The 26,632-nt window shown below is 40.1% G+C and overlaps 1 protein-coding gene across 2 annotated transcripts in view; it reads left to right on the top strand.

Moving 5' to 3' along the window:
- Window positions 1–26,632, top strand: part of cacna2d1a (calcium channel, voltage-dependent, alpha 2/delta subunit 1a) — a 104,615-nt gene that overhangs the window by 47,469 nt on the left and 30,514 nt on the right. For both annotated transcript variants that reach the window (XM_037760115.1, XM_037760114.1), the window contains exons 5-17: window positions 305–340; window positions 992–1,127; window positions 11,550–11,681; window positions 11,984–12,053; window positions 12,826–12,876; window positions 15,640–15,739; window positions 21,666–21,824; window positions 22,370–22,474; window positions 22,564–22,642; window positions 23,834–23,883; window positions 24,532–24,621; window positions 25,205–25,267; window positions 26,498–26,581. In XM_037760115.1, coding sequence (XP_037616043.1) covers window positions 305–340; window positions 992–1,127; window positions 11,550–11,681; window positions 11,984–12,053; window positions 12,826–12,876; window positions 15,640–15,739; window positions 21,666–21,824; window positions 22,370–22,474; window positions 22,564–22,642; window positions 23,834–23,883; window positions 24,532–24,621; window positions 25,205–25,267; window positions 26,498–26,581 — 1,155 coding nt within the window. The remainder of the gene's footprint in view (window positions 1–304; window positions 341–991; window positions 1,128–11,549; window positions 11,682–11,983; window positions 12,054–12,825; window positions 12,877–15,639; window positions 15,740–21,665; window positions 21,825–22,369; window positions 22,475–22,563; window positions 22,643–23,833; window positions 23,884–24,531; window positions 24,622–25,204; window positions 25,268–26,497; window positions 26,582–26,632) is intronic.

Here is a 26,632-nt window from a genome sequence, read left to right as displayed (position 1 = left end):
GACATCACTGTTGGGTGTGGTTACAGGTGCAACAAAGCACCCAACCACACTTGTCATCGATGCTGGTTGTGGTCAGTTTGCCATGTTATGATTTGAGCATATTTGTTTATCCGGAGCCGGGTCGTAGGGGCAGCAGGCTGAGCAGGCTGAGCAGAGTATTTCAGACGTCCAGTGGTAAAAACCTTCAAGCAGAGAGGGCTGTAAGATGCTGTTTTTCCAGCCTGGCATTAAGCTACTTTTCAAAGATGTGTATTGTGATTCATTGCTCATCTTTTTCCTGTTTCTCTCTCAATCTCTTTTGCAGGTCGACAAAATCGTTTACTACAATGCCAAAGATGACGTAAGTACAACTTGATCCCAAATATTTTGATATTCTGTTCAGTGCAATTAGAGATGCAAATTCTCAAAACACCACAAGCAAACAACCCATATCCAGCCCTCCAGAGAATATTACCATGGCAACAAAACCTGATAGCAGATTTTATTGATAGCCTTTAAGAATCTGTGAAAAGAAGTCACTGTATTATTGATGTTATATCCATACTTTGCTAAGGCATGCATGTATAAGCAGGGTGTTTTTATGCAACGACCTGAACATGTATTTGGGCCCCATACTGAATACGCATGAGTATGCGTGAGACATCGAATGCCGTCCCCTGGCCTCAGACGTCATCTGTCTGCTCTCATAAACAGGGATCAGCATCTAATTCCCCTCCACTGTCCCAATGGGAACGAACCACGCACCCACAGCACACTGATGTCACTCTGTATTTGACTGACAACCCTGTCTCCCCTCATCCTCTCCGAATGCCCGGGTTTATGTTTCACTGCCTGAAACTTTTTCAGTTTCTCAATCTTTATCTGTCAGTAGTGACATTTCGGTGAATACCAACATTGACACCTTGTCATTCACAGTAACAAACATCTGCATATACAGTATTTTTACAAACCGACCCCTCTGAAACTGCTGTTTTTTCCCCCTTTTGTGCAGCTTAATGAGACAATGGACGGAAAGGGAAGGAAGAACCGGTATCTTCCAGACGATTTTGAGATAGACCCCGACTTCAAACGACTCGTCTCGTACAACACCACCGCCGTCCACATCCCTACGGATATATACGAAGGCTGTAAGTTGAAACACATGCATTGTAGAAAAATTGTCTCTCATATCATCCACACATCCTCCTTTTTATAAATAGTAATACATAGCAACCACCCACCTCCCACCCTGCTCTCTGTCTCTCTTTATCCCTGTCATCACTATGTCCAGTATCTACAGTGCGTTCCCGTGATGCAGAGCTCAGCCTCCCAGCGCTGTCCGTAGTGTAGACAGTTCCACACGAGGCCATTTCTAGTCTATATATAGCCCAGATGCCGACAACCCAGTGGCCGGCACACTTTAGCCCCCTCTTTACCCTGGTCACCAGCTGCTCCTTTCCCTCCCGTTCACCGCTAACCCTGCTGACCTCTCGGGACAGTACCAATGATAGGTCTTTTTGTGGGTGCTTTGCACTCGCATGGATCTTTTCTCAGGTATTGTGGCTTGTTTATCACACACTTAGATTCATGCTTTGAATGGACATACGTACATAAGTTTCATCATGTAAACATAGTGTTGTGCGTTTACATTTTTAATGTTTAGCCACGTTAGCGGCATGGCTATAGGGATGGCTTCGCTGGTCTGTCGGTCAGTCCACCGCTTTGGTCCAGATTGATGGATTGCAATGACAATCGTTACAGGCATTCATGGTCCCCAGAGGATTAATCCTATTGACTTTAGTGATCCCCTGACTTTCCCTCTTAACGCCATCGTTATAGATTTTTTGTTTTTAGTGAAATGTCTTGACTGTTGGGTCGAGACATGCTGTTGGATAGATTGCCATGACATTTGGTGCAGATATCCGTGGTGCCCAGAGAATGACTTTAATGGTTCCCAACATTTCCTTTAGGGGGTGGGAATCACCAGAGGACCCACGATCCGATATTATCACAAAACTTAAGTCACGATACCATCTTATTGTGATTTTAAACATTTTGCAATATAGCTGAGTATTGCGATAAGATATATTGCGATTTATTACCTTTTTTTCAACTGCAATGTTGATCTAAATCATTTGTTTTATCTAGTAAGATACAGTTTTCATATCTTGAGGTGAGAGGTCAAGGGACCCCTTGAAGATGGCCATGCCAGTTTTACCTCGCCAAAATTTAGCGTAACTTTGTAGCGTTATTTAGCGTTCTTCCAGCTAACATGACATGGTTGGGGCAAACCGATTCCTTAAGACTGAGCCTGTTACAATATCTGAAAGACAGAATAGCGAACGGGCCCGTCAGATTGTTTAGAGGTTAATAGTTTATATAATAAAAGCTTGATACTTGACGTCCTTGTATTGATACAATATTGCCGCTGTATACATTTTTTCCCCCACCCCTATCATTCAGTGAAATATGTGAAACATCTAATGACACTCTCATTAACCTCAGCTGTAATTTCAGTAGTTGCAAAGGAAAGGGGACTACTGTACATATTTACATGCATCATACAATGTCACTTACTGATCACCCCCTCCGAGACGAGTGAGGTACAAGGGCACCTTTCCAGTATTTGTTGAAGGTGATCATACTAGCATCATTTAGGTTTCTCTGATTGCTTCTTTTTGCTATGTCATTCTCCCCTTGCCTCCCTTTACTGCTGGCACTATGTGGTAGGATTACACTCCTCTCACATCAAGCTGGTCTAAAGTTAATCACATACTGGGCTATAACTGCATAGGGATAATTGTCCTCCCCACCCTCCATGGAGCCTCTGCCAGCCACTCGACATAAAGCAGGAGAAACACACCGGACAGGCCACCAGTCAAACTAGATTTGGCTTCCAGTAATTAAATCCGGTACAATAAAGAACGCTATTTCCGAATGTGGCCAGTCTTAAACAAATTTGAGTCATCAAGAGGCAAATAATTGGAGTTGTGTCCATTATGACCTTTCAGTGTCAAATGTGCAACAGACATTACTGTAAAATGAATGTGAGCATCAGGTAATGGCTATTGCATCAGTATCTTGGAACAACACTGATCCAAATCTACATGGGAGAAGTGTTTTTTCACACACATTGATTTGTCCTTTTGACAGTGATTTGAAAACAAGCAGGCTTCCTCGGAAGAGATACATTGACTAATGTATGGGTGGATGATTGTTTACACAATCCAGAGCTCTTTTCCACGCGCACATGCACACGCACATGCACACAAACACAAACACATCCTCTAGGTTAGCCTCTCATTATAGGACACTAATGAGTGCAAAGCAGGGACAGACTGAGACACACACACACACACATAAGGATGCAGACATGTCTTGATACACACAAAAGCATACAGTCCAGGTCATGTCCTTCCTTGCAGACATACACTCATACCAAACATGCAAACACGTAGTATGGAGGGTAGCAATAAGAGGACACACACACAGGGCTTCAGAACATGGAAACAACATGATGGGAAGCTTGTGATGAGACAAACGAGTGAATATTAATCAAATTAAAAGTGACGTGATCTGATAACATAATCCTACGGAAATTTAGATCCATCCAAAGAAACGCTATGTCAGGCCAAGCTTTAGGGAGTATTGAAAAAAAATGTTTTTTCTTCTTTTTTTAGTCTAGGTAACTTTCCAAAGTCCGGGTAATGAGCTGCCAGTACATTTTATGATGGTTATGTTACAGATTTGTTTAACATTTGCAGTTTTTATACTGTAGGTACACCATTAAATACTATAAAATGTTTTGTTTTTTTTACTATAAATACACCATTAAGTAATAGAAAATTTACCTTTTTTGTAGATACACAATTAAATAATTTAAAATGTTTTGCTTTTTACTATAAATATACCATTAAATAATAGAAAATGTATCTTTTTTGTTTACTTTAGGTACACCATTAAATAAAAAAGTGTTTTATAGGTACACCATTAAATAATAAAAAATGTTTTTGTTTTTTTTACTATATATACACTATTAAATAATAGAAAATGTTTTTGTTTTTTTTACTATATATACACTATTAAATAATAGAAAATGTTTTTTTCTTTTTTTTTACTATGGGCATATTGTTAATTATTACAAAATATAAATTTTTTTAACTATGTGATTAAGTCCGGGTAATGAGCTGCCAGTATTTTTTTCTTAGAGTGTAGTATAGCAACACTACCTCATTGATCTCTCAGGTTGCTTAACATGACGCTATAAATAAAAATTACATAATTTCACATGTTACATGCTACATTAAACAACACACGAATACAGCAGGCATCAAAAACAGTTAAACAATTTCCTTAAACACTGGCATGAGCTAATAGCCTCCTAGGCATTGATTGAGCATTCAAAATCAATTTCAGTAGTGATCGTCACACTGGGTTTGCTAAATGCAGCGGGCTCGGTCACATGACTTTGATGTCCTCACACAGCGAGTCAGTCCACAGAAGTTGGATTATAAATGTGCAGAGTGACGGGCCTCTGAGGCCTCTGACTGTGCAGACGTTTTTGTCATTGCCATAATGGCCAAATGCACTCAGTTATTTTTACAAGCAACAGTTATAATGATGAAAGGACGTTGGTGGGTCGGGGTGTCGGAGGAGGAGGAGGGGCTTGTTCCTAGTGTGATTTATCAGTCTGTCTTTTGCTCTCTTTCTGTAGCTATGCATGGCCTCTTTCTTTCTCTCCTTCCTTCCTCTTCTGTCTTTTTTGCTTGTGCATGCTTTTATATATAAATTAAATACATCTAAACTGTCCTCTATACTGCATCACTCTGTCTTATAGGATGTGTGGTGTCTGTTTGATCTCTTCCAGCTCTCAGGCAGGTGGTGAAGGGTGGGGTCTGCATGGGTGGAGTTAGCAAAGTAGCAAAGCCAGGCTGGTGTTGGTGGTGCTCCTTCTCTCCCTCCCACACTCCCGTTCTCTCCCTCTCTCTATCTCCAAGGACGGGCTGCCACACTGATGCCACTCCGGCTGGCCGGCACTGTCAGCGTTGCCATGGCGATGTGTGTCCGAGTGTGTGTGTGTATAATGGTGTGTGTGGAAGGAGGCACGCCCTGGATTTCTATCTTGTTGTGTGGAGGAAGGACCGGTAACTTGATTAAGGGACTTTGTCTAGACGAGGCTGGCGTCCTTGTAGCTTTTTACTGATGCTGAAGGAGAGATGTGTCATCTTCATCTTCTTCTTTAATTGCGGTAGACTTTTCTCCGCAACCTTCACCCCATTTCACTCTTCCGTCTTCCTCTTTTTTCCTTCTTCTTGGTTTGTTTTTTAGCTTCCTTCTTCTCTATGTATTTTGTCATATTTGCTTCCTTACTCTCTTCTTCCTTTCCTTTCCTTCAACCCTCCATCACTCCACCCTCCCTCTCATCTCTGGCTCCACTTTATTAAGCATATTAATAGTGGGTTGTGTGGAGACAAATGTGCTACTGTCTTTCTCCCCCGCATTAGTCCTGCTGATTGGAATCTATTCTCCCTGCTGATCCAGTGTGGGTGGTCAGACCGGGATTCATTATCGTGTTCATGTGTGTGTGTGTGCACGCACACCGGAGATGAATCAGAGTTTATCTGTGTGTGTGTGTGTGTAAACGTGTCGAGAGAGAGAGAGAGAGAGGGGGGAAGAAACACTTGGGGTGTGAGAGTGGGCATGTGTGTGTCTGTGTGTCACATCGCGTGCACCTATGGATCTCATGGCTGCAGATGCGTGTCTTCTCGCTCATTAGGCGGATTGGCGTGCATGCGATGAGAGGAGAGCGCCGCGGCCCTGGCAGGAGATCCGAGGGCTCGTCTGATGCCTGTTTGCATCAACGCTGTGTGGCACCTGTCAGCCCGAGACACACACACACACCGTGACGTACTGAGACGCCGTGACACCGCGTATGTGAGCGTGTTTGTATCGAAGTCACGGCCCCTGTGGCAAAAGCTCACAGCGTAGAAATTGATTTTTTTCCTTTTTTTTGCACTCTTGTGCCACTTGATACACGTCCTGTTTCGTTTACGGAAAACTCTGAGGTATCTTAATCTCCATCTCCTCATCCTTCCTTCCTTCCTTCTTCTTCCCCCCTTCTTTCCGTCATCATGTCTGCGACCCCTGTCCTTGCGACAAGTTGGACGCCTCCCCAAGATGTTCTAATCAGCTGATTGAGATTCCCCTCCACGCCAGATTTGTTCCCAGAGAAAGTGACTTTCTTCTAACCCTATTCTACCTATCCATAAAACTTCTCAGACAGTAATGAAAGAGATTTCTGCGATGTCACATCCTGTTGTGTTGAATTCATTCCAGATAATGGTATCGAATATCAACAAGTGGAAACTCTGCACAACCTCATGATCCAATTGAGGCTCGACTGGGAGTAATTGCTCTTCTGATCTCAAGGCAGTTGAGATTACTTTTACTTTTCTCACCTTCATGACTCACCTTTTCTCATGCTACCAAAATAAATATAGGAGTCAAGTGTGTGCTGGTGTCATATCTCCTTTCCCCCTGGCCATAGCCGCTATGAGTGTGTTTTGCGTGTCTCTACATCTTCATATCACCTTGGGTGGTTTTCACACATAATCATGATAACTGCACTCAAGCCTTTACTCTATGCGGCATCACTAAATAATCACTTATTTGACAGACGGTTTCCACACATCACTCTTATTACATCACTAGAACCGAAATGCGATCCACTGCTGTTGTTTTTCACGTTGTAAAGGCTGGGGACCAATTTAAACTAACGATTCGGGCTGATCTCGTACACCGTTTGTAGCTATACCTACCAAGAATAAGGCACTGTAATTCGTAGGTATCCCACAAAATTAATAATAATTAGTAATTGTGAACCAGGAGCAATAAAGAGCGACAAACGCCTTGTAAGGAGAAGGTCGGGGTGGATGGGTGAGTCAAAAAACACCAGACTTTCGTCCATGAGACCGGTGTTTGTCCCAAGTGAAACCAGAAGTCAGTGTTGATTTATTTGTCATGTAACTTCCGTACTTAAGTAACGCATTTCCGGTGTTATTTTAACCGAAACAACAATCTTTTCCTAAACCTGACAAGTGTAAGTAGTTTTGTTGCCTAAACCCAACCAAGTTTCCCGTGAAGACAGAAGTTTATTTTGAAAATACTGGAGCGGAAATTGACAAGTTGTGTCATGTGTTGCCAATCATTACTGTTCCTGCTGCTTTTCCACTTTATTTTTCCTTTCAGTAAAAGTACAAATTTCAGCGTGAAGTTGAGAGGCATCTTTTATTTGATGAATAAATGGTGAGAATTTGTGTTAATGAGGAATTTCAAGGTGCTAAAGTGCAACACGCTGTGATTAAATTGCTGTTTTTCTGGAGAGTTGATGTCGGGATGTAGGAGAGAGAGACGTGTCTTGTGCCACTGGTATGTGTTGCCCTAAATACTGGTTGTCCAGTGTGTGTGTGTGTGTCATCCATATTCACTCAAACATGAAATATGTACGCCTTTTCTGACTGTCGAGACAAATAAAATCTGCGTGTGTTGGTGGAATGATACACTATACTGTATGTCAGTGCAGCGTGAATGCTCGCAAAAAGGACGCGTCAATGCTCACGTCACAATCAGTAGTGAGTGGCGAAGTATCATCGAGTACAGGGCCCCTTCTGATACGATGATTGCAGCTTCTCACCACTTCAGGCCTCACCTTGTAATTACTTTCCACTGCACAGGCAGTTTGAGCCACCAGCTAGCTGATGACAGGGAACACCGCAGGGCATCGCTTTGGCATGGCACCGCGCTGCTTTTCCCTCCTCACCTCCTCCCACCGCCGTCACCCTCATCAGTCACTGCCAGTATCCTGTTTGATTTGTTTTTGAAAGCATCTACACGCCTCACAGGGAATATTTAGTATCTTGGTTTTCCATATTCAGTCCCCCCATGTCTTCTCGCCCCATGAATCATTCATTATTTTTTTATTTCACATGTCTTCACTTGTTAACCATGTGATATTGGAATAGTGTGATTTATAAGGCTGGCATGGGCTGGGCATCTTTGCTGAATGTATTACCATCTGAAACAGTGATATTTCAGTTGTTTCACATGGTGAAAAAAACAATAATCAACTAATTCCCAGTGATTTTCGAATTGTATTTTTGCTTTGAATGCACATCCCTAGTTTTTTTAGTTAGATGCCTGAAATAAAGTCTGTGGTTAACACAAGCTGAAGAGATTTTAACATTTTGTTCTACGATATAAAATACGTCAGTAAATATCCCACTCGTGAATTTTAAAGCTTTCATATGTCTTCAAAAACACGGTCGCTAACAAGTGGCTGAATGAGATGCCATCACGCCGACTGGTTCGCCTTTGTCCGCGGTGTAGTTCGTTTATAGCCTAACGTTAGCTTTTTACTTCTGGCGATTGCATTTACGCTTCAAAAATCATAAAAGTAGTGTTCATTTGTGAAGATTATCTTGCGTAACAAAACCTGTAAGTATCATAAACGTTTGTTTGCCAAAGAGCTTATTTTCTGCATTAATCCAAAACCCAATGGAGTACGCACTGTATATACAGTATATAGACATATATATATATATATATATATATATATATATAGAGAGAGAGAGAGAGAGAGAGACAGAGAGGCCAAGTAATGTAGCCTACATGTACCTGTTACATATAGGTTACGTGTTACACAAGTTCTGCACCAATTGCTCAGTGCCAGCTGACTAAAAGTAGGCTACTTGTTCAAAGAAACCCACTGCCAGTGGCTTCCTTCCCTCTCTTCATTTTATCTCCCTTTTTTCTCTCATTACATTGTGTCATTTCTCTAATCTCATCAGAGTGAAAACAGATGCCGAAAACAAAATTGTAGAGCATTTAAAAAAAAAAGAAAATCTTTATTAGTTATCATTTAGGTTTTTTTTCCACGCCTGAAGAAAAACACTTTATGTTATTCCATTATGTATTGGTAATATATCTATGTTTGTTGCTCTAAGTATACAGACACACAAACACATGCGCCCTACCCCCCCAATGTCCCTGAGGCCACGATGCCAACGCCTGACAAATAGAGCTGACCGGCGCTTGCGTCGCCGCGGTGATACTTCTCATTTCTTCCTCTTATCATGGTGACCTCGAGCAAGCAACCAGACAACACATCGCCACGGAGATGGATCTGTTTACAACGAAACTGTGATTTGTTCCAGTATTTGGCTGAGATGAGAGGACACTGCACTGCCACGCCTTTGATATTGTTGCTGAGAGCTCGTCAGTGGTGCCTGACCTGCCCATTCGGGGGTTCGTGTGATGCATCCAAATTCCTGAGGGAGACTATAATGGGTTTGTCAATTTAACAGAGGGGAAACACATAAAACAGACACACGGAGTGAGTAAGGACAAACTCTGCGTCTCAGTCATTTATTATGCCCCTCTTCCTCATCATGTATCTACACATGGGTCGGTCACTACATTGACTTCCTGCAGTGGCAGCTTGGTGGGCGATTGAAATACTCAATGTGATCTTTCCTTGTCGGTTCACAGTTCAGTATGTGCGTGGGGAGAAAAATGCCGTTCCTTCCTCTATGAGGTCTCGTTACCCTGAGACTTGTTGTTACCGATGTCACGGAAACCAGCAGGACCGATCCATTAAAGGCCATCCTCTGGGAGCACAGAGACGAGGCCTGAACAAATTGTCACCACTTATCATTGGGACACGCTTTGCTCTACAATACCACAGGGAGCAATTTGAGGCCTGGACTAAACTCTCTCTTTTATCCGACAAAACATGGAAATAGAGCCTCGGTACAAGAGGTGGTTGTGAGGAAGGCGAGGAGTGAGGAGCCAGAGGGAGCGTGAGAGCCACAGGAGGAGGGAGAAGTGGGAAGATGAGAGAAAAAAAAAAAGTATTTTTCTAGACTTTACGGATGGGCATTGCTTATTAGCTTAGTTGACAGAGTACACTGAGCTTCTTGGTGGCACTTTTTCTCCAAACGGACTAGTACACCCTGTACAATGCGCCTCTTCTCTGCTGAGCTGTCAATATAATTCTGTAACTGAGTCACGATTCAAAGTACTCTCATACAAACAGTTCGTATAATGAAAGTTATTCCTCATTTTTTTCGTGTGTTTCCCTACGCATGTCCAGCAACATGTGACACGTGTCAATTTCTGCTTTAGTCTTTTCAAAATAAAAGTTAGGTTTAGGAAAGATCGACTTGATTAGGTCTAGGCAACAAAACTACTTAGTTAGGTTTGGGTTAAAATAACTCCGGAACTATGGAAGTTACATGACAAAAACTACTTAGGTAGGTTTACCAACAGATTGCATTCGGGGTTAAAATAACTCTGGAGGTGGCATAACTTAAGTACAAAAGTTAGGTGACAAAAACGACTTAGTTAGGTTGAGGAAAAGGTTGTGGTTTGGGTTAAAATAACTCCGGAAGCGGCATAACTTAAGTACGGAAGTTACGTGACGAATAAATCAACGTTGACTTCTGGTTTTACACGGGTACGAACACCAGTCTCCAGGGTGAAAGTCTGGTGTATTTTGACCTTCCCGTCCACCTCGACCTCCTCCCTCAGTGGCGTATGTCACTCTTTATACTTCCTGGTTCACAATTACGTGGATTACATACAAATTGATTTTTTGCATTGATAAAAATAACGGTACATTACTTTTTTCGTAGGTATAGCTACCAACAGTGTATGAGAACAGCCTGCATGAGTACAGGTGCTTCACACTAACTCGCCATAACTCACTTTTAACCACATAGCTTCTCGTTGTCCGTCACGTAAGAGTCTGCATCAACAAACCCCGGACCTCCGGGCTGTCCCCTATCTCGCCCTGATGTCCTTTTTTTGTTTTTGTTCTTTCTTTAATCCAGTTGCTCTCACAAAAGTACAATCACACATGGGGCATCTACACACACACACACACACACACGCACACACGCACACACACACACTCACACACATAAGTATGAGTCATGCACAGCATCAATTTGACATGCAGCCCACTCTCCCAGGCAGAGCGCTGCCTTTTTTGATCAAACTAGATTGTTGGAGCATTAAGCCCAGTAAGAGCTCCTGCAAACAGGTAAATAAAACGTTTACTGTATGTCTGTTCCCTCGAGTACCCGGAAGATGACTTTTTTTTTTTTTTTGTCTCATTCCAGAAATACTAAATTGAATCATTCTGTTTTTGCTTCCCTCTCTCCTCTGTTTTGCTCACTTTCCACCGCTATAGATTTTGGTGTGTGTTTTGAGAGCAAAAAAAAGTCAAAGAAATGAAAATATCTCATCATAGCAGATTGACGTCAGTTGCAATATCTGTGAGGAGGCTTCCTCTCAGCCGTCAATGTCAGTAGCCTGATATTGGCAAATGTGTGTGTGCGCGCGTGCGTGCGTGTGTCGTAGGCTTTCAAGCCGGTTTCTTCTTCAGAATTGCTTTTTCCAAATTGTTTTTGAAAAGTCTTGACATTTTGTGCTTGTGTGAGTTCTATGATTTTGTACTTCCGTACAGACATGACTCATTTAATCTTTCTGTGTGTGTGTGTGTGTTCCAGCCACCATCATACTGAATGAGCTAAATTGGACGGAGGCCTTGGAGGATGTTTTCCGAAAAAACAAAGAGGAAGATCCCTCGCTCCTCTGGCAGGTGTTTGGCTCTGCGACGGGATTGGCTCGATACTACCCAGGTGAGCAGCCCAGCAGCCAATGGTGTTACTCCAACAGCCTGCTGACCTTCCTGTGGCCAATGATGGAGACACAGAATTACCACCAAATAAATTATTGATCTTTTCTACCTCTCAGCAAGACAACATATTTCCCAAAAAGTCCCAACTATTCTTTTAATATACATTAACATATAAGAATATAGATGTAAGACATAAGAGAATTTGGCCACTGACACACATATTCAAGTACCTTAAACCCAATCATAATGTGAAGTAAACATACTTTCCATTAACCCCATTTTCTTCCTTCTGCCAAATCCCAGCATCCCCTTGGATGGACTCAAGCACTTCCGCCAATAAGATCGACCTCTACGATGTGCGCAGGCGGCCGTGGTGAGTGTAGACGGTCATTATGGGATGCGCCGTTTTGTTTCTGTGTCTCTAATCATCTCATCGTCAGTAATTTCTCTAGTGTTTGTCAAGGGCAGACGCGTGGCTCATTCAATCTACCTTATTACTGTAATTGTCATATTAAACATTCATTTGCAAAAAGTGTATTTGCTTGTTGCATCAACTGATTACACATAAGGACTTCTGTACACACACACACACTGTTAAAAACAATTAAATTTAGGTGTCTGACCAAAGCCAAAGCCACTCTAACAAACACATCAGAGCACTATGATGATTAAGCCACTGCATATCAAAGGGTACCAATACAAAAGCTTCATTAGTCTCCTAAAAATGATTAAAATCTGGCTGGAAACCATCAATACTCTTTTAACCATGTTATTAAATTTCAGCAGCCTCAAAAAAGCCCCGTCGGCTACTGAGCACTCGAGCTCCAAACAAAGACACACAACTGTTTGTTTATTAAAGAAATGGGAGAAGAGAATTAAAGATTAAAGAATACAAAGGTCTGATTGATTTCAAATGCAAATGAGAGAGTGATATTTGTTAGAGAGATAAGAGTGAGGAGACTGCCAAATGAACTGTGTCATCACTATTTTATGTGCTGTAGTTTGTGTTTTATAGATTCCTTAGAAATCGGTTTTAAAAATAATTTCTCCATTATAATAATTCTCTGTTTTTCCACTTCTGTGTACATCTCTTTATGTGCTCCATATCCACGACCTCTGTGTGTGTGTCTGTTATTACTCATCAGGTACATTCAGGGGGCAGCGTCACCCAAGGACATGCTGATCCTGGTGGATGCGTGAGTGACGACCTTATGATTCATCCATTACAGTCAGTTTTTATTTTATTTAGGGCGCCAGAAGGCCCTGATGCCAACTCCCTGACCATGCTGTGCTCGCGGCAGCCTCAGCACTCATGTGACACTGACAAACAAAAAGCAGTCAGTGTATCGGGCGACTTCATCATTTACAGTCCAGTTGTTTTCTTTCCTGTGATGAGTGATTTATGCCTTAAATGTTCAGGTTTAGAAGATGTTCTGAGCTATATCTGTCACGGCATCAGTTCAGTCTTTGATCAGATTATAGAACTACAGATATTTTTGAAGAAACACACAATTTTTTGATTTCACAGTGTTCATTTTGAAACTGTGAAAAAGGGGTTTATTTTACCGTATTTACCAAGACCAAACAGTTGAAACCTGTTTCCAATTTAGAATATATGTAGAACTGCAAACCTATCAACGATTAACATAAATATTGATCCACAAGTTCATAGTTTACATCTTAAATTTACTACAAGGATCTTTAACTGGTTGTGAAACAGTCTCAATGTAATACTGGTGCCTCTCTGACCTACATAAGTAAACAAGACCGTCAGCGAGAAGATTGACTATTTCTGTATAGTTAATATCGATGCTTGGGTATAGTAGCTTTAATAAGTAGCATCAAATTGTTGTTTTTTTTGTGTAGAAAGAATGTAGTAAACAAACTTAAAGGGTAAGGCTGGCAATATTTTGTATTTTTTAATATTGTCGATGCAATCATCTATAAAGAACAAAACCTACAAATAATTGATATTATTAATATGTGTCGCCTGCTTATTCAAAGCCTGATATAGTTGATTCCTCTGTCCCATAGACCTCAATTTTTGTCCGAACAGTGAACCACGCTGTTGCACTTGGTGACATTTTCCTTCATTAGGTGTAAATCCTCACTACAGCACCAAATGTGTATTAATCCGCAGCTGTAAATAGTCCCAAACAAATATGGCATTTACTCCTGATTTGGTAAACTACAGTGCCCAGGTGTTTTAGGAAATAACTCAGCTTTTTTAAATAAATATATATATATATATATATATATATATTTATGTATATGTATTAGTGACATGTGATTAAAGATTTACATCTTCAGTAGGAACCAATGGGCTTGGGGTTCAGTGCCACAGACAAGGTAGAGAGGTCGGGATGTATTGATAGACTAACATAGTGTTCGTGTTGGTCTTTTTATGGAATTTGTTGACCATAAAAAACATATTGAATAACCCCAGCTCTATCCTTTAATGCCTGTCTAATAGCATTTTTATATGGGTGTATTTTTTTTCCTCATTCACCAATTTTTTTACCCACTTTATTATTTACCACACCCATGTGGAGCTACAGTACAAGAAGATCTTGCTGCATGCAGGAACATGTGACTGTGAGTGTGGAGTGCGGACTCCGCCGGAGTGATTTGTCTGAATTTTTCCGCTCAGGTGGAGTTTCATTATAAATGACGCTCATGGCACAGCACCAGGGCTAAATGACAACGCAGTATGATGAATGGAAAGACTAAATTCGTCCACTTGCAGCTCTTAGCACAGCTCTGGTAATTGGCACACAGAGGATTGATGAGGCTTATTAGACATTAAAAGCTGCCTACCGTTATGCTTTGGTGAAAAGGAACATGAGAGGAACTCCACTCCTCATTTTTTTTCCAGTTTCTGTCCCTTTTCTTTTCTTTTTACCTGCAGGAGCCAATTAAGTGGTGTATTTATAGATACACTGTTGCAGGGTCCCCATGTCATTTTAGCAAGAGCAGCACAATATAGTGAAGTATTAAAGGAGTCTAGTGTTGACGATGCTGAACACTGATATTTTATTATAAATAGTTTTATGCTAACATTCACATTCGTTTGTGTGTGAGTCATTAGCTGAGAAATGGTGATGGCACTCAACTCATGTCAGTAATGAAGATGACCTATGATGGCATTTTTGTTAATGTGATAGATAAGACTATATCTAGCCTGCTTGTTAATAGAAGAAACATTTACGTGGAGCCACAAGGTCAGATATCTCTGCTTATAGCTCATAAATAGTTTTTACGCCCGGTATGCATGAAGGCTTTACAGATGGCAATGACAGTTGTTCAGTCAGTTCAACGTATTGTTATTATGGATATTCATATTATGGCTACCCACTGACCCTTGCTTCAGCGCCCCAATCAGGCAAAAGGTCCAGCTGTCTTGTACGCAAAATATCAAAGGCCAAAACTGACAGATAGAAATAGTTTTTCTTTAAAAAAAAAATTGAATTTATCCATCCATCCATCTTCTTATTTGCACAAAGGAGAGGAGCACAGACATATATTTTTTTTATGCTATAATATTGATTTATGTTGTAATGGGGCCTTCAAATGGGGTCATGTTTACTGTGTTCACAAGAAGAGTCCGTATGAACGCCCCCCTCTTGTGGTATTCACGACCTCTTAAGTTTCTGAAAGCTCAGAGTTCACGGGTTGTGACGTGTTTGTTGACGTTGTCAGAAATGGCGGAGGCCTTGGAAGTTCATTTTTCGGTGCATAATTAGTGAATACATTTTAATTTTAGTCGTGTATTGTTTTTCTTTGTAACTTTATAATACGTCTACTAAATAGTTAGCCTCTGTGTTCCTTAGCAGCGGTGTTCTCACGACTTAACCACTTGAACGCCGAACATATCATGACTTCCCGTGTTGTAAACACGAGCTCACGAGTTCCATTTGAAGGCATTATAAAACACAGACCATCTTTCTTCTAATCTGCAGGAGTGGCAGCGTTTCGGGTCTCACCCTCAAACTCATCCGAACGTCCGTCAGCAAGATGCTGGAGACCCTCTCTGACGACGACTACGTGAACGTGGTCTACGTGAGTATTCACGCAGCTAATACTTTAGAAATACTTAACAAAATCCTGTCCATGAAGTTGTTATGATTCTGCGCGTGTACTGGATCTCCAGGTGCACTCATTGCTGAATGTTACCGCGGACGTATTTGTGGCTGTTTGAGTAGCTTTACTCCAACGGTTTGACTCATTGGTTTAAACATGGCAGTGACCTTATGAGTTACTTAATGCACCGCACATGGATGGATCTTTATTATGGCTTCAGTTGTGCATGGATGCATGCATGCTTGGGTGCTCATTTGTCTGACTCAGTGTATATATAACATACAGTACATGTGTGTATGTGTGTGTATGATATGTTTCAAGAGCATCAGAGCTGGATCCAAGTATGTGTGCCTAATAGAGCGCACTCATGACACACAGCTTGAGCGAACCCTGAAATGCCAGAAGATAAGTTTGACAAATGAATGTGGGCCGTATTCATGACCCATACTTTGAATCGGTGGCATGTAATTGAAAAGGCCCCGGCCTGTTTGAAATTCTGTAGAAATCTCAGGCACCAAAGGATTTACTGACGAGGGGATTGAGGAAATATTCATCCATCATCATTTAAAGCTCCATCGCAAGCCTGCGTGAGGCCGATTCATGCTTCCTTGCAATATTAGTTGTGCGGAGAGAAATAACACAATTTTAAGTGGTTATTTCCTTCTATGAGAGGAATTAGGGAGTAGTCTCCAAGACATATTGGAGGCAATCACACTGGAAATGATTTGCAGGACTAAAATGCAATGAGCACCACTCTAACTTCATTTTGAGCGCTTAGAAGCAGAATCTACCTCTTTATGCTGTTGCCAGGCAACCATCAAACTGCAGCTGTCCATCACTTAACGAGCGTAGCTTGTGTAAGTTGGCTAATGTTGTTAGCCAGCTAAAGATCACACACACACACAACACTTTAATATGTATTTCCTCATGAAACAAAAGTAATGAGAATTCACCAAACCAAATTGTTTCCTTGTTTACACTGAATGTAACAGAAGAAGGTCCTCTTCTGTTTTTATCTGAATGGATAAAGGAGAAACATAATTATAGGAAAATAAACACTTAAAGCAGTAGTTTAAGTCTTTGTAAATTTGGGGGAAAAAGCTTACTCGCTTTCTTGCCAAAAGCTGGATGAGATGATCAATACCACTCTTTTATTACATGGCTTTGTTGAATACTCGATTCTGATTGGTCAATCACAGTATTCTACGGTCTGTTATTTCTTTATAGCAGACCGTGATCTCAGACTCTGGAGGACCATTTTGGTGTCAAATTATTGATTATTGATTATTATTGATAATGTACAGCTAGCTGGTCATTGTTTTGAAATAAACCTCCGCTTCACGATGGGGTTGCATCGCCCTGAAGGGGTTTATTTCACAGCAGTGACCGGCTCGCTGTACATTATCCCTTACATGTTTGTTTGTCAAATACAAGGCTACAGCTAGCAGCTGGTTATCTTAGCTTAGCTTTGGCATATAATCCAAAAACGTATATTGCCAAGAAGTGAAAGTCAATTGTTCGTTCCATTGCAACATCAGCGCCCAGCAGCTGAGCTAAGCTTCCGCCATTTTGGACTGAAAGCGAATACCGGACGCTAGTAAATCGTCCGTCTTAAAAGTGACGTACAAAAGTAAAACAAAATGATTTCTATTTTATTGTCGTATTCTACCGAAATGGCCTGTATTGAACAATAAAATATTATAATAAGCATTTCAGTCCAAAATGCTGGCTGTTCATGTGTACAGACAGTCAAGAGAATGTTATTGATCTTCTCATTTAACTCTCAGCAGGAAATCAAATAACTGTATTTCCCAATATGTTGAACTATTTCTGTCTGTTTTTTTCCTCTCTTTTTCGCTCTGGTTCTCTCTGTGTATTTTTTTCTTATAGTAGATCCCACACATAAAAGCCTCCTATCTTACCAAATGTCACATCACATCACAAACCTACATTTACATGTTTCTTTTTATGTGCAAAGCGGGCATAAATCACCAGTGTTTTTTATACAGGTGGTCCGTCAGGCGGCAATCCTCAACTCTCTCCCCCATTGACGCCCTTTTTTAACAGTTATAAAGTTACTAAAGATGCACATTTTAAAAATATCTCACTCCAGTCACTTGCATAAGTCATGTACTTGGATGTGTCTGCACTCTATCTGAAATCTCCTTCCACCTAATGGGAGGGAACATTAATGAATTTTTCAGTCGGCTTTCCAAATGAACCATTAATTACATTTTCGTTCACTTCCCCTTAATAAAGCAATGCTTTATGTTTTTGTTTGGGATTATCAAATCAGCTAAGTGAAAGGGGCTTTTTGAAGTTAATGAAATAAGGCAGCAGTGTCATAAGTATATTGATGGCATCCAGCTCAGTTCAGAGACTTTCAGAAGCATTTTTGAAGCTTTTTTGAAGGTACAATCTGTCACAACCTTTCATAATAAAAGACTGTAAATAATGGTTTTGTGTATTTTGGGATTAATCCATCACTAAGACGATACATTATTCAGTCTTTTTAGTGTGAAAATATGCAGTATAATCAACATATCTGTTTTCCACATGATGTATAATATAAATGTTCCTTTATGCTTCCTTTCCCAATAACAGAGGAAGTGAGTACAATAACATAACCCAATAGTTAATTACTGTCTAAACCTTAATTACCTGGTTGAAGAAGAGTTGTGTTAAAGGTTGGTTATATACTTTTTAACTCCGGATGTATTTGTGGGTTGTAAATAAACTTGGGATGCTGTTCATATATTCAACTTAGGATGTAAATAAATCTGGGATAGTTTTTATATTATATTATATTATTTTATATTATCATTCTATGATATATGAGTTAATAGAGGAGAAGTGAGAAAGGGGTAGGGTAATATAAGTTTTTCTTCTACCTACTCCTTTTCGGACACTATAACTCTTGTTTTGTTTGTTATTATTTTGTATCTGTTTTTATTTATTATATGTTCGAAATAAAGTCTTTCATTCATTCATTCATACCTGAACTTGAATACAGTATAAAGTAGGGCTGTTTATTGGCTAGCATCTGGCGATACGATATGTATCATGATACAGGGGTTACGATTCAATATATTGCGATACTGTAAGTAAGGCCATATATTGCAACACTATCTACTTTGAGGAAAACTGTCTGGCATGAATCTTTGCCTGTAAACTATTAATTGAAAATCGTGTTTTAGAGAATCAATACAGTATTTGAAAAACATAATATCGGGATCGTCAAGTGTATGGATATTTTCTTACAACCCTCGTATAAAATGTGTGATGCTTTATTTTATGGGTCTTGGAAGTTTTCTGGAAATAACTCTATTATTTGGTACTAATTACAGGGAAAATGGAGTCCATATTCTAAGATAGTTGTTAGAGTTAAGTTAGCTCATAAGCAGTTGTTGATTTTCTGAGTAATTCTCTTATCTTAAAGAAGTGGAAAGAACGTGATTGTGTGTGTGTATGCACTAAAAAGGTAGGCGTTAACAGTAGAGGACAAAGATAGTGACTATGAACAAGTTGAGGTATTTTTTATGTACACAAACATATATATAAAGAACATGCCCACATACAGTATGCTCCTCTGCTGAGCTGTTATTACTGTGTCTGAGATATTCTAAGACGTGTATTATTAGTCAGATGAAGTTCTAGCGCACCATGGTTTATATTGGTGTGTTTGTGTATGTGTGTAGGCGTGCGTCTTTTTCGAGGACGAATGTCTTGGCAGTATTTGCCCTGAAACTTCTGCCAACATGTTGAATAGTTGGAAACAGTCATTGTGAGCTGCAGCATCCTTTGGCATTCTGAAAACATAAGCCCATGTGAATAGAGGGAAAATAGCAAAGGGATGACACATAGAATTGTGTGAAAGTTTGTCGTTTGCTTGTAGATCCGGGCTTTTGTGTGCCTTATTCCCTTATATCATTTTGGTATTAACCACTTTCAAATCTGTGTTTTTCATATGTTACAGTGATCTCGGACACATTTCTACTTCCTTCTGTTGATAACTTTGCTGTTATTTTGTGACTGATGCACTTCGAATATTTGGGCTGTTTGGGCTGTTCTCATACATCGTTCGTTGCTATTAAATCAATATCAGTAGTTATTAAATCAATTAATATGTAATCAACGTGAACCAGGAACTATAAAGAGTGACAAATTCCGCATAGTGATATATTTATCACGTTAACTTCGGTATTTCAGTTACGCCACTTCCTGAGTTACTTTTACCCAAACCACAATATTTTCTAACTAAAGCTACAGCTTTTTCTTTTTACTTTTACTACATACTGCAGCTGCCGTTACAAAGTACGTACTGTTGCATGCAGTATGCATACAATTGGGACATACTACCTCGTTATAACATTGCGCCTTGAACTTTGACCCTCTTGTTCATATATCTACTTCGCAGCAGATTGTGGGTCAGAATAGAGTACTATACATATTATGTATTGAAACATACTAAATCTTTTTCTAGCATACTAAATAGCAGGGTAATATGGGTATTGGAATGCACAGTAAGTAGTCCACTTTAGGAGTTATTTTGACCCAAACCTAACTAAGTAGTTTTTTTGCCTAAACCTAACTAAGTTGTTTCCTGTAAAGACGTTTATGATGTTTTGAGGAAGTTTATTTTGAAAAAAACTGTATGCATGTAACGAGTGTAAATTGACACGTGCGTCACGTGTTGTCGGACATTTCTTGCTCAAGAACGCACGAAAAATTAGGAATAACTTTTCGTAAGATATCGTACGAACCGTTGTGTGAGGATACGTTGCTCTATTCAGCTGTTCTTTTGACAACTCAGAAGTGATGTCTTTGTAGCCGCCCACGTCATTGTAGTCAGAGAATACACAGTTTAAGTCTCTTTCAAGGGCTACCTCCACTACTTTGTCTCCCATATTTGACATTTGTTTTATGTAATTTTATATAATCTACCTACGGACCTTTAGATAGCAAGGATGACTTAAACAGACGGTGTAATTCAGTCTTGTAACCAGCTGTGCAGATCTAAGCAAATGTTAATAAAGGAGGGAAAAAAGTGTATGAGATCAGTGGTGAGTATCTGCAGATATTCAAATGTGTGTTGCAAGAATTTACACTGTAAAAGCAGTATTTGTGCACCTTGTGTGTGTGTGTTTGTGCGCGCACTTGTTTGAGTGTGTGTGTGTGTGTGTGTGTGTGTGTTTTGCACATGATCATGATAGGAAGGCTGCAGTCGAGGCCTAAACAGATGTTGGGTATTAATGAGCCTGTCCTCCATAGATGCTGTGTTTGTGTATAGGTTTATATATATGTGTGTGTGTGTGTGTGTGTGTGTGTGCGTGTTCGTGTGCGTGTGCGTGTGTGTGTGTGCGTGTTCGTGTGCGTGTGCGTGTGTGTGTGCATGAATTGATAGGGCTCCATCTGTTCCTCCACAAAAACTATTCACCAATATTAATCTGAAGACGCTTTACATGTAGAGCTGTGTTAATGTAATTTGACCAGTTACGGTAATGTCTGTCTCTACGGCATATTAATCCCTCCATAATCAAGCTCTTTGTTTTTTTTTACCTCCTTACGCCACTGTTTTCACATCCCTACCTGCTCTCCTGCCAATCCTACCTTCTGCTCCTATAGCTCCCTTTGGTCTGTGCAGATTTTGATTAAGACTTGATTTCATTTCACACATGACACATTTTTTTTGCAACAGCAAAGCCAAGAAGTGTTATTAAAGTAGATTACTTTATAACATTTTGTCAATAATTATTTTTTTACTTTATTTGAAAAATGGAATCAATTTAATCTCCCGCATGCCTCCGTATAACGAAGGGAATACAGGCCGCATATTTGACAGAAAATATGTACGAGTGCCTTCCCTCCACTTCCCGTCATCCCTCCTTCCCTCTTCCCTCTCCAGTTCAATGACAAGGCCAGCCACGCGTCGTGCTTCACGAACCTGGTGCAGGCCAACGTCCGCAACAAGAGGATGCTGAAAGACGCCGTGCAGGGCATCACAGCCAAGGGTATCACCAACTACAGAGGCGGCTTCGAGCTGGCCTTCGAGCAGCTCGCGCAGGTAAAGTGTCGGCGTGGGCGTTGCATGGTGGAATATTTGTGATGTAACATAAGGGCCGTGGGAGTATGCGTGTCTAGTGGTGGATGGTGGTGGTAGGGGGTGGTAACTTTGAGGACGGTCGCTGTCAATCTGTTTGATTATTTTATCCAACTTGGAACATGCAGACTAACTCCCGAGGCTTAATGAAACCCTGTGAAATCTACTTAACAGTGTGATGTAATTTATGCTCGTTTAATTTATAATTTTCATTCAATTATGAAAATAAAGATGCAACATAGGTCTCAGTGACAGCTCAATCCCAGTGGTGCTCTGATAAAGAGTGAGTATGTGTCGACCTCTTGTGGTTGTTTCGGATGTTGCAGATTTTTGTGTCGGTGCAAAAGCTCATGTTTCCCTTACAAACTTCTGTATAATGAGTCAGTAGCCTTGAATTATTTTTGCAACCACTTCTTCAACCTGTTCCTATAACAATAAGAATGTGTTATTCACTTTTCCTTGGTTAAATAGTGCTTGAAATACAAGCATTTTGCCTTGTTATCCCCTAGATGAACGTGTCAAGGGCCAACTGCAACAAGATTATCATGCTCTTCACTGACGGAGGAGAAGAGAGGGCAGAGGAGATCTTTGAAAAATACAACCCTAAGCAAGCGGTAGGAGTGTAAACTTATTCAGAGCGTAGAATACAGCAGTGTTTTATCAGCATATTCAGTTTTTTTTTTTACTCTTCTTTTCCTCACAGGTGCGCATCTTTACATTTTCAGTAGGTCAACACAACTACGACAAAGGACCAATACAGTGGATGGCCTGCGCTAATAAAGGTACGAGGTTGCATTTGACATGCATCACATATCTGATGTGTTTTCTTCTGTAGGATGAAGATATAGAAAATAATTTAAAGGGGCCCAACTTGGATACAAATGTAAACAACTGATCTGGTCTTTGTTAAATGCACTAACACCAGACAACAACTAAATATTAAAGGGACAGTTTGTAGGATTTGGTGGCATCCAGCGGTGAGGTTACAGATTGCAGTTTCACAAGAACTACGGTGGCCTTCCGGTAACGTAAAAACGTGAAAGGCTCTCTCTAGAGCCAGTGTTTGGTTTGTCCGTTCTGGGCTACTGTAGAAACATGGCGGAGCAACATGATGGACTCCGTGGAGAGGACCCGCTCCCTAAGTAGATAGGAAGGGCTCTCATACACTAATGAAAACATTCTTATGAATATTATATTCCATTTCTATGCTACACACTGGCCCTTTAAGTTAATGCTTTCTATATTACTGTAGTGATATTTTGTAAACACACAAGGAAAAAAAAACAGGACTATGTTTTCCATTATGACCAGCTGATAAACACAAAATGCACAATATTTCATTTATTGTGAGCACACTGTTATTTTACATGATCAAACACACTACAGAATGGCCCTTTAAGTGGATTTTAAAGTTTGTTTCAGTCAACCTAAACTAAGAGGTGGGTGGAGTTTGCTCTTCAGTACAATTCTCATTTTCATTAGGTAGGTTATCAATCCCGATTAGTACATTTGGCAGCTTTCAGACAACATTAGAATAAGAGATTAATACGAATATGCAGATTTTTGCTAAATACATAAGATGTACTCCACATACTAGGCCATTTCAGCAGTTTGATTTTCAGTTGTTGGGACCTTAACCTAAAGATGGCGGTCGCATGCAGACGCAGAAACTCTCTCTCTCGCTTTAGTTCTCGTAATTTTTTTTATATTTCTCTTAGTTTGTCTAAGAAGTAGCCTTTAACACATCTGTGAATTTGTACTTTTTTAAATTTTAAAAGTGTAAAATAACTTAACTAGTTCCTTCTATTTTTGACCCCTATTACGCTTTTCATCACTGCTTTAATTTATTTGTTTCGAGAAGCCTGTAAAGTTTCATTGTACCTGAGCATAATGACAATAAAGATCATTCTGATTCTGATAATTTCATCTAATTTCACAATGGATATTATAATAAGCTTATATCTTTGTCTCAGGGTACTACTATGAGATCCCATCTATAGGTGCCATCAGGATCAACACTCAGGTAAACTCAAATTACAACACTACCATGAATACACTAATGCCGGCCTATTCAGTCGGCAGCCCATTGGCTGAATCTAAACCCTTTAACAACCTCAAACCGGCTCTTTGATCATTTATAAATATGAAAAAAGTATTTTTTTTTTAAAGATTATAATAATTTCTTCCAATACAAGAGTATATTCCTGTTCATCAGCATTACCACTCATGCTATTGACGCTGTCACAGACTATTAAAAGCAATATCAATGTGTTTTTTATTTAAATAACCTGCTTACATTGTTTGTTTATTAGAAGATCAAAATTTTATCAGTAGGCTAATTAGCACATTCATTAGTTATGTCTTGTTAAGCACAGAAAATACTTACTTTGTTAAAAAGCTTTAGGAATTTAGAAGAGTCAGACTGAATACAAAAACATGTTAAATGCAACATTATACTGGAATCTGCTAAGATTAAAAAGGTGTATTGTTTTCATATTTAAATTCCTAGCTATTGAGTAGGCCTGCACTAGTGTATCCATGAATGGCTGCTACTGTACTCGTCTTTCACTCCAGCTCTCTCCCTGGTTTATTTAACCAGTTGTGTATTGTGCCCTCTTGTGGTGGAATGGCTGAATTAAAACTGAAGTCTGTCTCTCATCCTTCTTTGCAGGAGTACCTGGATGTGTTGGGCAGGCCCATGGTGAAGGCTGACAGAAGAGCCAAGCAGGTTCAGTGGACCAACGTCTACCTGGACGCGCTGGTATGTCATTGTGTGTTATAACAGACACAATAAATATATAAATACAGAACGCACACTGAGTGTGGGAAAAGAAAGTTTTGCATTTGTACTTAAAATGTGGAGCAATGCAAGAATGAGAAGAAATCTGTTTTCTGTCAGATAAAGATAAGTGTTGTTTAATAATGCTCAACATTTGCTGTTCGTCATCCCTGTTTGTAAACTCAACTTCAACTCTGTTCCAGTGGTGTTTGTGAAAGGACAGATTCACTTTTTGTGGCGTTTAAGATTCTGTCAAGATTAACTTTTTGGCGACAGATAAGAAACCAGTCTGGTAAACTGAGCCAAATGGTTTGGATATTGTCATTCGTTTTACTGATAAGAAACTGACAGCGTTGGTGACTGTATTGACCTCGTCGCCACCAGAAATGTTTCTGCCTTATGTTACGGGAAACATTTTTTTTTAATTGTTTTTTTTTTGTTAATCTTATGTATTAATCAGAGGAATCATACAGAAATAGATAAACTATTCTGTGAATTAATGCCATAAATGTGACTGATTTGCCTACAGAGCTGATGTCTATTCAATATGTTGTATATCTTCCAGGAGCTTGGCCTGGTGATCACTGGCACTCTGCCTGTCTTCAACAAGACCAACACAGGCTCAAAGGTGAGTAAATGACTACTTTTGGATTCTCATGTTGCTCATTTAATGTAGATTTTAAATTTACAAATGTATTTTATTGACTCAGTTATTGTAAGTCCTACCTTTTTTCTATTAAAGAGGACCTTTTATACTGTTGTGCTTTTTCTGTTTCCTTTAGTTTGTTGTATAGTTTTTTGTTCATGTAAAAGGTCCGCAAAGTTACAAAGTCCAAAGTCCACGCCAAAAGGGAGTTACTCTCCTCGACAGAAACACTGCTCCTGAACTTCATGAAACATCTTGCTTGATGTCCCGCCTTCTCTTCCGTAACGTGGTGACGTCACCAAGTAACACATTTGCATAATACCTGGCTAGCGGCTAGTGTGACACGCTCTCAAACAAAGCTAGTTAGAGCGGAGCTGGAGCGGAGTCTGAAGAGTTTGGTCCGGTTTACCAATCACAACAGAGCGTTTCAGACATCGGGTTAAAATAGGTGCTGCAACACAGCTGGTATGAGAAAAATACAGCATGTTTTGAACATTGAAGCATGTAAACATGTTCTAGTAGAAACCCAAATACAAGTATGCACCTGAAAATGAGCATAATAGGTCCTCTTTATTTCCAGATTGTTTCTTGATTCACTCACTCAATTGACTTACTGACTGAATTAACTGTATCTCTGACACTTTGACCTCATGGGAGAATTTTAGTCTGCGGTTGACACGCCGTAATGTTTACCAGACTATTAAAAAAAACAAACACACAACATGAATCCTCTCAATCATGGTCTCATCCTTTACTTTCATCCTCCTCGTTTCTTGTGGCTCTAACCCCCTTATATCCTTTGTTGACGCTGAGGTCCCTCGGAGCTCTCCCACGTGCCTCCACAGGAAGACCTTCTAGCATGTCATGTAGCAAAAAAATCAAAAAGAGATCAAACCTGCACATCGGAGAGACAAATGATCCGGTAGCTAAGTGCTTCAAGATGAGTTTACATGTCAACCTCGAAGGACTCGGGGGTTACCTCCGCTACGGCTGAAGACGGAGGCTGGAAATGCCTTGTCAGTGACTCATGGCGGCATGTAAAGCTTTTGGGAATGAGGTTGTCCAGATTTCTATTGCACCCCATTTCCTTGAAATCATTCAGACAGCACAGAGGGACTTGACTCATCCAGAAAGAACAACAGGACTCATAAGTGGGTCTCTTTCTACCCCTGACTTCCTTTTCTTCTTTTTCCCCCTGTGGTTTTCTCTCAGAAATCTCAAAACCAGCTCATCTTGGGGGTTATGGCTATTGATGTCTCCCTGGAAGATATCAAGAGACTGACGCCTCGCTTTACTGTAAGATCACACGCTACATAAATAAACACACAGAAACCAGCCTATTTATAC

Source organism: Sebastes umbrosus, chromosome 23, assembly GCF_015220745.1.
Source record: "Sebastes umbrosus isolate fSebUmb1 chromosome 23, fSebUmb1.pri, whole genome shotgun sequence".
In the NCBI taxonomy this organism is placed as follows: Eukaryota; Metazoa; Chordata; class Actinopteri; order Perciformes; family Sebastidae; genus Sebastes; species Sebastes umbrosus.
This window is presented reverse-complemented; position numbering and strand designations above follow the sequence as displayed.